The sequence below is a fragment of the Scyliorhinus canicula genome, chromosome 29 (genome assembly GCF_902713615.1).
Source record: "Scyliorhinus canicula chromosome 29, sScyCan1.1, whole genome shotgun sequence".
Lineage (NCBI taxonomy): Eukaryota > Metazoa > Chordata > Chondrichthyes > Carcharhiniformes > Scyliorhinidae > Scyliorhinus > Scyliorhinus canicula.
Window position 1 is genome coordinate 14,286,184 of NC_052174.1, and position 14,924 is coordinate 14,301,107.

At 50.5% G+C, this 14,924-nt stretch overlaps 1 protein-coding gene across 1 annotated transcript; it reads left to right on the top strand.

Moving 5' to 3' along the window:
• The first annotated feature begins 1,074 nt into the window (after positions 1 to 1,074).
• LOC119958484 (coiled-coil domain-containing protein 50-like) lies at positions 1,075 to 14,533 on the top strand. Its single transcript, XM_038787042.1, has 5 exons — positions 1,075 to 2,348; positions 3,322 to 3,384; positions 10,003 to 10,138; positions 13,361 to 13,439; positions 14,413 to 14,533. Exons 1-5 carry the CDS (start codon positions 2,309 to 2,311, stop codon positions 14,509 to 14,511), a joined length of 417 nt encoding a protein of 138 aa, XP_038642970.1. The 5' UTR covers positions 1,075 to 2,308; the 3' UTR covers positions 14,512 to 14,533.
• The last annotated feature ends 391 nt before the right edge of the window (positions 14,534 to 14,924 follow it).

Below are 14,924 nucleotides of genomic sequence, written 5' to 3' on the forward strand. Positions count from 1 at the left end.
TGATCAGTGGGTGATGAGGGAGAGATGATCAATAATGTGATGAGGGAGAGATTATCAATAATGTGATGAGGGAGAGATGATCAATAATGTGATGAGGGAGAGATGATCAATAATGTGATGAGGGAGGATGATCAATAATGTGATGGGGAGAGACGATCAATAATGTGATGAGGGAGGATGATCAATAATGTGATGAGGGAGGGATGATCAATAATGTGATGAGGGAGAGATGATCAATAATGTGATGAGGGAGAGATGATCAATAATGTGATGAGGGAGAGATGATCAATAATGTGATGAGGGAGAGATGATCAATAATGTGATGAGGGAGAGATGATCAATAATGTGATGAGGGAGAGATGATCAATAATGTGATGAGGGAGGGATGATCAATAATGTGATGAGGGAGAGATGATCAATAATGTGATGAGGGAGAGATGATCAATAATGTGATGAGGGAGAGATGATCAATAATGTGATGAGGGAGAGATGATCAATAATGTGATGAGGGAGAGATGATCAATAATGTGATGAGGGAGGGATGATCAATAATGTGATGAGGGAGAGATGATCAATAATGTGATGAGGGAGAGATGATCAATAATGTGATGAGGGAGGGTTGATCAATAATGTGATGAGGGAGAGATGATCAGTGGGTGATGAGGGAGAGATGATCAATAATGTGATGAGGGAGGGATGATCAGTGGGTGATCAGGGAATGAGCTGGCTCTGTAGCTCTGCTGGTTTTGAAGTCGATGTGGTTTGGGCTGAGGCGGGATCCGTCCATGGATGTAGGCCCCGCCTATTGAATCAGTCCCCGCCCATGGAGACAGGCCGCTCCCATGGAGACGGTCCCCGCCCCTGTCCCCGGCCCCGCCGCTGGCTCCAGGCCCCGCCTCTGTCCCCATTCCCCGCCCCTGGCCCGAGGCCCCGCCCCTGTCCTCGGCCCCGCTCCTGGCCCCGCCCAGTAGTCCCCCACCGCCCCCGGCTGTAGGCCCCGCCCCCGCCCAGCAGGCCCCATCCCCGGCTGTAGGCCCCGCCCCCGCCCAGCAGGCCCCGCCCCCTTCCCAGCAGGCCCCGCCCTGCAGGCCGGGCCCAGGTTTGGAGCCGGGCCTGAGGGCCTCAGGTTGGGGTGAGAGCCGGAGAGAGGGAGGCGGCCTTGGGAGCAGCTCAGCACCAAAGCCAGCAGCCTGGAGCCGGGGAAATCACAGTAACTAACCATTAACTTACTAAACTGCAGCAAATTATCAGCAACCTGTCTGTAAACTGCATTAACTAATTAAACTACTGTAACACAGCCTTAAACTACAGGAAATAATCATTAAACTACAGTAACCTGCATTAACTAATTAAACTACTGTAACCCAGCCTTAAACTACAGGAAGTAATCATTAAACTACAGTAACCTGTCTGTAACTTGCATTAACTAATTAAACTACTGTAACCCAGCCTTAAACTACAGGAAATAGCCATTAAACTACAGTAACCTGTCTGTAACCTGCATTTACTAATTAAACTACTGTAACCCATCCGTAAACTACAGGAAATTTTCTTTAAACTACAGTAACCTGTCTGTAACCTGCTTTAACTAATTAAATTACAGTAACCCATTGTTAAACTACAGGAAATAATCGTTAAACTACAGGAACTGATCATTGAACTTTAGTAACCAATCACTAAACTATTGGAACTGATCAAAGACCGGAACTAAATATTAAGCCTCTAGAAATTCTCATTAAACTATTGGAAATAATTGGAGCATTGGAACTGATCATTAAAGTAGTTGAACTGATCAAACTACAGTAACTAATCTGTAAATTGTTATCATTGACCATTAACTTGCAGTAGCCCAGGGTGTATAATCGATAATGTGCAGCAGCTCATCGTTGAAATACAGGAACTAACATAACTAAGAAACGGACGGGTAAATTGTAGTGATTGACCTAATCGTAGCAACTAATCTAGCTATAGTGAAGTGTAGTAATGCATTAAAGAATAACCTGCTAACCTCAGTAACTAGGACTGAACGGTGATAGACCCAGTAAAGAATTGATTAAGCAGGTAGTTAACCTGGTAGGGTAGCCCTGTGAAACACACTAAGCAAAAGCGACTAGCTGAGTCGGAAATCAGGCTGGTAACTCCGGCTACCATCAGGAGATTGGGGAGGGAGCAGTTTCTGTGAAGCCAGGACGGAGTGGGATTCGGAGCCTCATCCGACGGTCAGTGAAGCCATGAGGGCATCGCGGGCACCGGGACGCCTGCCAATCTATTGGTCGTCAACGAGGACTTGATGGCGAACAGATAGAAAATGGAGGATGGGGAGATGGGACTTAATCAAGTCCAACATGGTAAGATTAAGAACTTGAATTTGGAGTACGCAATTCTTATTTTTCCCATTTAAGGGGCTGTTTAGCTCACTGGGCTAAATCGCTGGCTTTGAAAGCAGACCAAGGCAGGCCAGCAGCACGGTTCGATTCCCGTAACTGCCTCCCCGAACAGGCGCCGGAATGTGGCGACTAGGGGCTTTTCACAGTAACTTCATTTGAAGCCTGCTCGTGACAAGAAGCGATTTGCATTCATTTCATTTCAATTTAGCCTGGCCAATCCCCCTACCCTGCACACCTTTGGGTTGTGGGGGTGAGACCCACGCAGACACGGGGAGAATGTGCAAACTCCACACTGACAGTAACCCGGGGTTGGGATCGAACCCGGGACCTCAGCGCCCGTGAAGGAACTTGGAACTTCTGACATAAGTTTGCAGAGGATCTGAATGGTCTGCATTTAAAGTTTAACATAAACTTCGCACACCTTGAACTTACTGCAATATGTTTTTTTTTTTAAGTGTTTGCCCTTTACCAGCAATGACCAGCATTTATATCGACGTGGTGGAGGGTATCAAAGATTCGGGGTGGGGATTCCAGGCGTCCGCCCATCATCGAGGATGCTCGAGAGTTCGGTGTTGGAGGAGCACCGAGATCTCGGAGGGAGGGCTGTCAGGCTGGAGGACGTTACAGAGAGAAAGAGAGCAGGGGGGGACGAGCTCATGAAAGGATTCGGAAACCGGGACGAGAATTTTAAAATCTGAGTGTTGCTAAATGCAATGCTACCCTCGGGAACAGCACCTCAGACTCTCCCGATGTGTAAGTTTGGACTGTGCGTGCCAACCGAATATATTGAGCAGGGGTCGATCAGAGAGTGAGACTCGCTTTGTCCCCAGCTGATGGTCACAGTTCAGGCTGTGTCAGGCGGCACCGTTACCCTGACTGGGGTAACCCCAGTGCCAGTTTCTTTCTAATCCCAATCCTCTGTTCTCTCTTGCAGTTTGTCAAAAATTTCAGATTCTCGAAGACCAAACAGTTGCCCATGTACTGCAGGAACAGGAGAGTGAGTATGGCTCTGTGTATGTGGAAAACGTGTGTGTGTCTGTGTATATATACATATGTACCTCTGCTTGTCTGTGTTTCTCTGTCCGTGCGCATTCATTGTGTGTCTGTAGCTCTCTGTGTGACTTTGTCTGTATCTGTGTGTTTAGGTCTGTATCTGTGTGTTTAAGCTTGTACCTATTTGTGTGCTATACCTGTGTCTGTACCGATCTGTGTATCCGTCTCTGTGTCTGCCTTTGTCTGTATCAGAACCTGTGTTCATGTCTGCATCTATATGTGTATCTGTGTGTGCGTGCGTGTCTGTCTGTGCATGTGATGTGCGAACGCCGTGACTATATGTGTGTGTGTGATGTGTGTATTTGTGTGGTTATGTGTCTGTCTACCTGTGTCTATCTGTGTGTGTGTGTGTGTGTCTATCTGTGTGTGTGTCTATCTGTGTGCATGTGTCTATCTGTATCTGTGTGTGTGTGCCTGTGTCTATATATGTGTGTGTGTGTCTGTGTGTGTCTATATGTGTCTTATCTGTGTGTGTGTGTATGTCTATCTGAGTCTGTGTGTGTGTGTCTGTTGGTGTGTGTGTTGGTGTGTATCTGTGTCTATCTGTGCGTTTGTGTATGTGTCTATCTGAGTCTGTGTGTGTGTCTATCTCGGTGTGTGTGTGTATGTGTCTGTGTCTATCTGCCGGTGTGTCTGTGTGTCTATCTGTCGGTGTGTATGTGTCTGTGTCTATCTGCCGGTGTGTATGTGTCTGTGTCTATCTGCCGGTGTGTGTGTGTATGTGTCTGTGTCTATCTGCCGGTGTGTGTGTGTCTGTGTCTATCTGCCGGTGTGTATGTGTCTGTGTCTATCTGCCGGTGTGTGTGTGTATGTGTCTGTGTCTATCTGCCGGTGTGTGTGTGTGTCTATCTGTCGGTGTGTCTGTGTCTATCTGCCGGTGTGTCTGTGTCTATCTGTCGGTGTGTGTGTCTATCTGTCGGTGTGTGTGTGTCTATCTGTCGGTGTGTGTGTGTCTATCTGTCGGTGTGTGTGTGTCTATCTGTCGGTGTGTGTGTGTATGTGTCTGTGTCTATCTGCCGGTGTGTATGTGTCTGTGTCTATCTGCCGGTGTGTATGTGTCTGTGTCTATCTGTCGGTGTGTGTGTGTATGTGTCTGTGTCTATCTGTCGGTGTGTGTGTGTCTGTGTCTATCTGCCGGTGTGTGTGTGTCTATCTGTCGGTGTGTGTGTGTGTCTATCTGCCGGTGTGTCTGTGTCTATCTGCCGGTGTGTGTCTGTGTCTATCTGTCGGTGTGTGTGTGTCTATCTGCCGGTGTGTCTGTGTCTATCTGTCGGTGTGTGTGTGTCTGTGTCTATCTGCCGGTGTGTCTGTGTCTATCTGCCGGTGTGTCTGTGTCTATCTGTCGGTGTGTGTCTGTGTCTATCTGTCGGTGTGTCTGTGTCTATCTGTCGGTGTGTGTGTGTGTCTATCTGCCGGTGTGTGTGTGTCTATCTGCCGGTGTGTGTGTGTGTGTCTATCTGCCGGTGTGTCTGTCTCTATCTGTCGGTGTGTGTCTGTGTCTATCTGTCGGTGTGTGTGTGTGTGTCTATCTGCCGGTGTGTGTGTGTCTATCTGCCGGTGTGTGTCTGTGTCTATCTGTCGGTGTGTGTGTCTCTATCTGTCGGTGTGTGTCTGTGTCTATCTGTCGGTGTGTGTGTGTGTCTATCTGCCGGTGTGTGTGTGTCTATCTGCCGGTGTGTGTGTGTCTGTGTCTATCTGCCGGTGTGTGTGTGTCTATCTGCCGGTGTCTGTGTCTATCTGCCGGTGTGTGTGTGTGTCTATCTGTCGGTGTGTGTGTGTATGTGTCTGTGTCTATCTGTCGGTGTGTGTGTGTCTGTGTCTATCTGTCGGTGTGTGTGTGTCTATCTGTCGGTGTGTGTCTGTGTCTATCTGTCGGTGTGTGTGTGTGTCTATCTGCCGGTGTGTGTGTGTGTCTATCTGCCGGTGTGTGTGTGTGTCTATCTGCCGGTGTGTCTGTCTCTATCTGTCGGTGTGTGTCTGTGTCTATCTGTCGGTGTGTGTGTGTGTCTATCTGCCGGTGTGTGTGTGTCTATCTGCCGGTGTGTGTCTGTGTCTATCTGTCGGTGTGTGTGTCTCTATCTGTCGGTGTGTGTCTGTGTCTATCTGTCGGTGTGTGTGTGTGTCTATCTGCCGGTGTGTGTGTGTCTATCTGCCGGTGTGTGTGTGTCTGTGTCTATCTGCCGGTGTGTGTGTGTCTATCTGCCGGTGTCTGTGTCTATCTGCCGGTGTGTGTGTGTGTCTATCTGTCGGTGTGTGTGTGTATGTGTCTGTGTCTATCTGTCGGTGTGTGTGTGTCTGTGTCTATCTGTCGGTGTGTGTGTGTCTATCTGTCGGTGTGTCTGTATCTATCTGTCGGTGTGTGTCTGTGTCTATCTGTCGGTGTGTGTGTGTGTCTATCTGTCGGTGTGTCTGTGTCTATCTGCCGGTGTGTCTGTGTCTATCTGCCGGTGTGTGTGTGTCTATCTGTCGGTGTGTGTGTGTCGATCTGTCTGTGTCTATCTGTCGGTGTGTGTGTGTCTATCTGTCGGTGTGTGTGTGTCTATCTGTCGGTGTGTGTGTGTCTATCTGTCGGTGTGTGTGTGTATGTGTCTGTGTCTATCTGCCGGTGTGTGTGTGTCTGTGTCTATCTGTCGGTGTGTCTGTGTCTATCTGCCGGTGTGTCTGTGTCTATCTGCCGGTGTGTGTGTGTCTGTGTCTATCTGTCGGTGTGTGTGTGTCTATCTGTCGGTGTGTGTGTGTCTATCTGTCGGTGTGTGTGTGTCTATCTGTCGGTGTGTGTGTGTCTATCTGTCGGTGTGTGTGTGTATGTGTCTGTGTCTATCTGCCGGTGTGTGTGTGTCTGTGTCTATCTGTCGGTGTGTGTGTGTCTATCTGTCGGTGTGCGTGTGTCTATCTGTCGGTGTGTGTCTGTGTCTATCTGCCGGTGTGTGTGTGTCTATCTGCCGGTGTCTGTGTCTATCTGCCGGTGTGTGTGTGTGTCTATCTGTCGGTGTGTGTGTGTATGTGTCTGTGTCTATCTGTCGGTGTGTGTGTGTCTGTGTCTATCTGTCGGTGTGTGTGTGTCTATCTGTCGGTGTGTGTCTGTGTCTATCTGTCGGTGTGTGTGTGTGTCTATCTGCCGGTGTGTGTGTGTCTATCTGCCGGTGTGTGTGTGTGTCTATCTGCCGGTGTGTCTGTCTCTATCTGTCGGTGTGTGTCTGTGTCTATCTGTCGGTGTGTGTGTGTGTCTATCTGCCGGTGTGTGTGTGTCTATCTGCCGGTGTGTGTCTGTGTCTATCTGTCGGTGTGTGTGTCTCTATCTGTCGGTGTGTGTCTGTGTCTATCTGTCGGTGTGTGTGTGTGTCTATCTGCCGGTGTGTGTGTGTCTATCTGCCGGTGTGTGTGTGTGTCTGTGTCTATCTGCCGGTGTGTGTGTGTCTATCTGCCGGTGTCTGTGTCTATCTGCCGGTGTGTGTGTGTGTCTATCTGTCGGTGTGTGTGTGTATGTGTCTGTGTCTATCTGTCGGTGTGTGTGTGTCTGTGTCTATCTGTCGGTGTGTGTGTGTCTATCTGTCGGTGTGTCTGTATCTATCTGTCGGTGTGTGTCTGTGTCTATCTGTCGGTGTGTGTGTGTGTCTATCTGTCGGTGTGTCTGTGTCTATCTGCCGGTGTGTCTGTGTCTATCTGCCGGTGTGTGTGTGTCTATCTGTCGGTGTGTGTGTGTCGATCTGTCTGTGTCTATCTGTCGGTGTGTGTGTGTCTATCTGTCGGTGTGTGTGTGTCTATCTGTCGGTGTGTGTGTGTCTATCTGTCGGTGTGTGTGTGTATGTGTCTGTGTCTATCTGCCGGTGTGTGTGTGTCTGTGTCTATCTGCCGGTGTGTGTGTGTCTATCTGCCGGTGTGTGTGTGTCTATCTGTCGGTGTGTCTGTGTCTATCTGCCGGTGTGTCTGTGTCTATCTGCCGGTGTGTGTGTGTCTGTGTCTATCTGTCGGTGTGTGTGTGTCTATCTGTCGGTGTGTGTGTGTCTATCTGTCGGTGTGTGTGTGTCTATCTGTCGGTGTGTGTGTGTCTATCTGTCGGTGTGTGTGTGTATGTGTCTGTGTCTATCTGCCGGTGTGTGTGTGTCTGTGTCTATCTGTCGGTGTGTGTGTGTCTATCTGTCGGTGTGCGTGTGTCTATCTGTCGGTGTGTGTGTGTCTATCTGTCGGTGTGTGTGTCTATCTGCCGGTGTGTCTGTGTCTATCTGCCGGTGTGTGTGTGTCTATCTGTCGGTGTGTGTGTGTCTATCTGCCGGTGTGTGTCTGTGTCTATCTGCCGGTGTGTGTGTGTCTATCTGTCGGTGTGTGTGTGTCTATCTGCCGGTGTGTCTGTGTCTATCTGCCGGTGTGTATGTGTCTGTGTCTATCTGTCGGTGTGTGTGTGTCTATCTGCCGGTGTGTGTCTGTGTCTATCTGCCGGTGTGTGTCTGTGTCTATCTGCCGGTGTGTGTGTATCTATCTGCCGGTGTGTGTGTGTCTATCTGTCGGTGTGTGTGTGTCTATCTGTCGGTGTGTGTGTGTCTATCTGTCGGTGTGTGTGTGTATGTGTCTGTGTCTATCTGCCGGTGTGTGTGTGTCTGTGTCTATCTGTCGGTGTGTCTGTGTCTATCTGTCGGTGTGTCTGTGTCTATCTGTCGGTGTGTCTGTGTCTATCTGTCGGTGTGCGTGTGTCTATCTGCCGGTGTGTCTGTGTCTATCTGTCGGTGTGTCTGTGTCTATCTGTCGGTGTGTCTGTGTCTATCTGTCGGTGTGCGTGTGTCTATCTGTCGGTGTGTCTGTGTCTATCTGCCGGTGTGTGTCTGTGTCTATCTGCCGGTGTGTGTGTGTCTGTGTCTATCTGTCGGTGTGTGTGTGTCTATCTGTCGGTGTGTGTGTGTCTATCTGCCGGTGTGTGTGTGTGTCTATCTGCCGGTGTGTCTGTGTCTATCTGCCGGTGTGTGTGTGTCTGTGTCTATCTGTCGGTGTGTATGTGTCTGTGTCTATCTGTCGGTGTGTGTGTGTCTATCTGCCGGTGTGTGTGTGTCTATCTGCCGGTGTGTCTGTGTCTATCTGCCGGTGTGTGTGTGTGTCTATCTGTCGGTGTGTCTGTGTCTATCTGCCGGTGTGTGTGTGTCTGTGTCTATCTGCCTGTGTGTGTGTGTCTGTGTCTATCTGCCGGTGTGTGTGTGTCTGTGTCTATCTGCCGGCGTGTGTGTGTCTGTGTCTATCTGCGGTGTGTATGTGTCTGTGTCTATCTGTCGGTGTGTGTGTGTATGTGTCTGTGTCTATCTGTCGGTGTGTGTGTCTATGTGTCTATCTGTCGGTGTGTGTGTGTGTGTGTGTCTATGTGTCTATCTGTCGGTGTGTGTGTCTATGTGTCTATCTGCCGGTGTGTGTGTGTGTCTATCTGTCGGTGTGTCTGTATCTATCTGCCGGTGTGTGTCTGTGTCTATCTGTCGGTGTGTGTGTGTCTATCTGCCGGTGTGTGTGTGTGTCTATCTGCCGGTGTGTCTGTATCTATCTGCCGGTGTGTGTGTGTCTGTGTCTATCTGTCGGTGTGTGTGTGTCTATCTGTCGGTGTGTGTGTCTATCTGTCGGTGTGTGTGTGTCTATCTGCCGGTGTGTCTGTGTGTCTATCTGTCGGTGTGTGTGTCTATCTGTCGGTGTGTGTGTGTCTATCTGCCGGTGTGTCTGTGCCTATCTGCCTGTGTGTGTCTGTGTCTATCTGCCTGTGTGTGTGTGTCTGTGTCTATCTGCCGGTGTGTGTGTGTCTGTGTCTATCTGCCTGTGTGTGTGTGTCTGTGTCTATCTGCCGGTGTGTGTGTGTCTGTGTCTATCTGCCGGCGTGTGTGTGTCTGTGTCTATCTGCGGTGTGTATGTGTCTGTGTCTATCTGTCGGTGTGTGTGTGTATGTGTCTGTGTCTATCTGTCGGTGTGTGTGTCTATGTGTCTATCTGTCGGTGTGTGTGTGTATGTGTCTGTGTCTATCTGTCGGTGTGTGTGTCTATGTGTCTATCTGCCGGTGTGTGTGTGTGTCTATCTGTCGGTGTGTCTGTATCTATCTGCCGGTGTGTGTCTGTGTCTATCTGTCGGTGTGTGTGTGTCTATCTGCCGGTGTGTGTGTGTGTCTATCTGCCGGTGTGTCTGTATCTATCTGCCGGTGTGTGTGTGTCTGTGTCTATCTGTCGGTGTGTGTGTGTCTATCTGTCGGTGTGTGTGTCTATCTGCCGGTGTGTGTCTGTGTCTATCTGCCGGTGTGTCTGTATCTATCTGCCGGTGTGTGTGTGTCTGTGTCTATCTGTCGGTGTGTGTGTGTCTATCTGTCGGTGTGTGTGTGTCTATCTGTCGGTGTGTGTGTGTCTATCTGCCGGTGTGTGTGTGTGTCTATCTGCCGGTGTGTGTCTGTGTCTATCTGTCGGTGTGTGTGTATCTATCTGTCGGTGTGTGTGTATCTATCTGCCGGTGTGTGTCTGTGTCTATCTGCCGGTGTGTGTCTGTGTCTATCTGCCGGTGTGTGTCACGGTGTCCTCGGTATTTTCACGAACCCTCCCAATTCCTGTTCCAGTTCACCAACACCTCGCCACCAACAAGCTGAAGACGCAGAGGGTCCGCCAGAACCTGCAGGTAGCGCGGAGACTGCAGGAGGAGGAGGACGAGAGGAGCAGGCAGCTCACCCAGAGGCTCTGTAAACACACGGGAGGGTGAGTGGGAAAGATGGGGCACAGCTACCGGCTGGAAAGACCAGGGGGTACGTTCCACTCCATGGAGGGAGCCCCCCCCCCCCGGGGGACTCGGGTACTAACCCAGAGGGGTGGAGTCTGCACATTCTCGCTCCGGAACAGTGGCAATTTTCTGCTTCCGAACTCTTGTGTTCCTGCTTCCCTCGTTTCTCTCCTTCTGCGGGACTTTTGCTGAGGAGGCAGGGACTGGGGGGGGGGCGGCCGTTCCACCCCTCCGACCTGTTCCACCTTTCAGTGAGATGCCCACTGACCCTCCGATCCACCAACCTGTCCTTGCTCCATGTTCCTTGTAAACTCCTCCAGCCCAACTCCTGATAGCATTTATTACCCATCCCGAATTGCCCCTCGGGAACGTGGTGGTGAGCTGCCTTCTTGAACAACTGCCGTCTCTGCTCCCAACAGAACCACACGATGGGTCTCGGCATCTAAAAACTGACAGAAGCCCTTGGGGAGTACAAGTGAAAGTAGGAAAGAACTTAAACATGGGATTAGGACAGCTAAAAGGGGTCTTTAGCAAACATGGTCCAGGAGAATCCCAAGGCTTTTTATGCCTGTATTAGGAGCAAGAGAAAGAGTAGGTAGGTCCACTCGAGGACGATGGAGGGAAACAGGAAGTGGGTTAAATCCTTAATGAGTACTTTGTATTCACCAGGGAGAAGAACATGACGGATGTGGGAGGTCAGGGACGGGTGTGTGAACGCTCTTGCGAAAGTCAATATAATCAAAGGAGGAAGTGTTGAGTTTCCTAAATTGCACTAAGATAGACAAGTCCCCGGGGGCCGGATGGGATCTATCCCAGGTTACTGCAGGAGGCAAGGGGAGAAATAGCTGGGGCCTTAACGGATATCTTCACATCCTCAGGCGAGGCGAGGTTCCAGAGGACTGGAGAATAGCCAATGTTATTCCCTTGTTTAAGAAAGGAGGCGGGGACAATCCAGCAAATTACAGGCCGGTGAGCCTGATACCAGTGGTGGGGAAGCTTTTGGGAAAGATACTGAGGGACAGGATATATGCACATTTGGAGAAAATTGGGCTATTTAGTGACGGACAGCATGGTTCTGTACGGGGAAGGTCAGGTCTCACCCACTTGATTGAGTTTTTTGAAGAGGTGACAAAGAAAATTGATGAGGGAAAGGCTGTGGATGTAGTTTATATGGACTTTAGTAAGGCATTTGACAAGGTTCCACATGGCAGACTGGTACATAAACTAAAATCACATGGGATTCGGGGTGGGCTGGCTAGATAGATACAGAACTGGCTCGGTTATAGAAGGCAGAGAGTAGTGGTGGAAGGGTGTTTTTCAGAATGGAGATCTGTAGCTAGTGGTGTTCCGCAGGGATCAGTACTGGGACCTCTGTTGTTTGTAGTATATATAAATGATCTGGAGGAAAATGTGGGTGGTCTGATTAGTAAGTTTGCGGATGACGCTGAGTTGGCGGAGTTGCCGAGGATTGTTAGAGGATACAACAGGATAGAGATAGATTGGAGATTCGGGCACAGAAATGGCAGATGGAGTTTAATCTGGACAATTGCGAAGCGATGCATTTTAGAGGATCAAATCCAGGTGTGAGTTATACTGTAAATGGCAGAACCCTCAGGAACATTAACATACAGAGGGATCTGGGCGTGCAGGTCCACAGTTCCCTAAAAGTGGCTATACAGGCGGCCAAGGTGATTAAGAAGGCAGACGGCACGCTTGCCTTCATCGGCCGGGGCACTGAGTACAGGAATTGTGAAATCATATCGCAGCTGTATAAAACCTTGGGTAGGCTGCATTTGGAGTATTGCGCACAATTCTGGTCACCAAATTAACAGAAGGACGTGGAAGCTTTGAAAAATGAAATGAAAACAAAATGAAAATTGCTTATTGTCACGAGTAGGCTTCAATGAAGTTACTGTGAAAAGCCCCTTTGGAGAGAGTACAAAGAAGTTTCACCAGGATGTTGCCGGGTCTCGAGGGTGTTGGCTGTGAGGAGAGGTTGAATAAACCAGGATTGTTTTCACTGGAAAGACGGAGGCTGAGGGGAGACCTGATAGAGGTCGACAAAATTCTGAGAGGCACAGACAGGGTGGATAGTCAGAGGCTTTTTCCAAAGGTGGACGTGTCAATTACACAGGGGCACAGGTTCAAGGTGAGAGGGGGAAAGTTTAAGGGAGATGTGCGGGGTACGTTTTTCACACCGAGAGTGGTGGGGGCCTGGAACGCGTTGCCAGAGGATGTGGTGGAAGCAGGAACATTAGCAACATTTCAGAGGTATCTGGATGGATGAATAGGGAGGAAATAGAGGGATTCGGATGGAGTAAGGGCAGAAGGTTTTGTTTTTAGTTAGAGCAGCATGATCGGCACAGGCTTGGAGGGCCGAAGGGCCTGTTCCTGTGCTGAACTCTTCTTTGATGTGGAGATGCCGGCGTTGGACTGGGGTGAGCACAATAAGAAGTCTGACAACACCAGGTTAAAGTCCCAACAGGTTTGTTTCTAGATTTCGGAGCGCAGTGGCGACATCAATTGGGTGAAGGAGCAGTGCTCCGAAAGCTTGTGTTTCGAAACAAACCTGTTGGACTTTAACCTGGTCGTGTAAGACTTCTTACTGTGCTTTTTGCTCTTTGTACACCCACAGTGCTGTTAGGGAGGGAGTCCCACGATTTTGCCCCAGCGACAGTGAAGGAGCGGCCGATATATTTCCCAGTCGGGGCGGTGAGTGACTGGGAGGGGAACCTCCAGGTGGTGGGGTTCCCAGGTATCTGCTGCCCTTGTCCTTCTAGATGGTAGAGGCCATGGGTTTGGAAGGTGCTGCCTAAGGAGCCTTGGTGAGTTGCTGCAGTTCCGTCACCAAAGGAACAACAGAAAGTTACAACCGCACTGATATTCCCGCCCAGAGGTCGCTGCAGTGTATCGGTTCGGGGGGGGGGGGGGGGTGGGGGGGAGCTCTTAAAAAAATTATTTTAAAAAATAAATTTAGAGTACCCAATTCTTTTTTTCCCAATCCCCTACCCTGGCACATCTTTGGGTTGTGGGGGCGAAACCCACACAGACACGGGGAGAATGTGCAAACTCCACACAGACAGTGACCCAGAGCCGGGATCGAACCTGGGACTTCGGCGCCGTGAGGCAGCAGTGCTAACCCACTGCGCCACCGTGCCGCCCGCTTGGGGGAGTTTTAACCAGTGCCTCTTCCCTTACAGTGAAGTCACGGGGAGTGAGGACACTCGGCGTGTACAGGGAGAATGGGACAACCGACATCGGCAGCCAGCATACAGAGAGGTAAGAACGTGCATTTACATAGCAGCTACCACATCCTTACCATATCCGAGGAGCACATAGACGTAATTTTTGAAGTGTAGTCTCTATTATAGGAAATGCAGTAGCCGTTTTGTGCAGTGCAAGATCCCATTAATTAATGGCTGAGGGATAACTATTGATTTCAGGGTGAATTGCAACCCCCTGGGTCAGAGAGGGTTCCTGCTCCTGATCACTGACCAGTGAGCCCTGGGTCAGAGAGGGTTCCTGCTCCTGATCACTGTCCAGTGAGCCCTGGGTCAGAGAGGGTTCCTGCTCCTGATCACTGTCCAGTGAGCCCTGGGTCAGAGAGGGTTCCTGCTCCTGATCACTGACCTGTGAACCCTGGGTCAGAGAGGGCTCCTGCTCCTGATCACTGTCCAGTGAGCCCTGGGTCAGAGAGGGTTCCTGCTCCTGATCACTGCCCAGTGAGCCCTGGGTCAGAGAGGGTTCCTTCTGATCACTGTCCAGTGATCCCTGGGTCAGAGAGGGTTCCTGCTCCTGATCACTGCCCAGTGAGCCCTGGGTCAGAGAGGGCTCCTGCTCCTGATCACTGCCCAGTGAGTCCTGGGTCAGAGAGGGCTCCTGCTCCTGATCACTGCCCAGTGAGCCCTGGGTCAGAGAGGGTTCCTGCTCCTGATCACTGCCCAGTGAGCCCTGGGTCAGAGAGGGTTCCTGCTCCTGATCACTGCCCAGTGAGCCCTGGGTCAGAGAGGGTTCCTGCTCCTGATCACTGCCCAGTGAGCCCTGGGTCAGAGAGGGTTCCTGCTCCTGATCACTGCCCAGTGAGCCCTGGGTCAGAGAGGGTTCCTGCTCCTGATCACTGCCCAGTGAGCCCTGGGTCAGAGAGGGTTCCTGCTGATCCGTGGGGTTTGCTCCTGTTGAGTATTTCTGGGGGAAGTGGGAGGGATTTGTTTTGGGGTTTAAACTCTGCTATTTATTGTTGTTTTATTGACAGGCTGGCAGCCGGCTGAGATGTTTTGCGAGTGAGACGGGACAGCATTCTGACAAAGAGACGACGGATTTTGTGGCGGTTAAGGGGGGTGAAGGTAATTAGTATTCCTGGCTGACCCCAGAGGTGTGTGTGTATCCCAGAATAACAGTGCAGGAAAGGCCCTTCAGCCCATCAAGTCTGCACTGACACCTGACCTGCCGACCTACCCCATTTGCCAGCTATCCACCCTGTCCACGCCCCTCATAGTCTTGTCCACCTCGAGCTGGTCGCCCCTCAGTCTCTGCTCCAGCGAAAACAACCCAAGCCTATCCAACCTCTCCCCATAACTGAAACGTTCCATCCCAGGCAGCATCCTGGTGAATCCCCTCTGCACCCCCTCCAGCGCAATCACATCTTCCTATAATGTGGCGACGAGAACTACACCCAGTGCTCCAGCTGTGGCCTCACCAAAGTTCGATACAACTCCAGCATGACCTCCCTGCTTTTGTAATCTATTGAAAAAGGCGAGTGTTCCA

Coding starts and splice junctions, on each gene's coding strand:
- LOC119958484 (XM_038787042.1), top strand. CDS start 2,309: ATGGAGGATGGGGAGATGGGACTTAATCAAGTCCAACATG. Junction 2,349..3,321: donor ACTTAATCAAGTCCAACATG/GTAAGATTAAGA, acceptor TCTCTCTTGCAG/TTTGTCAAAAATTTCAGATT. Junction 13,440..14,412: donor GGCAGCCAGCATACAGAGAG/GTAAGAACGTGC, acceptor TTTTATTGACAG/GCTGGCAGCCGGCTGAGATG.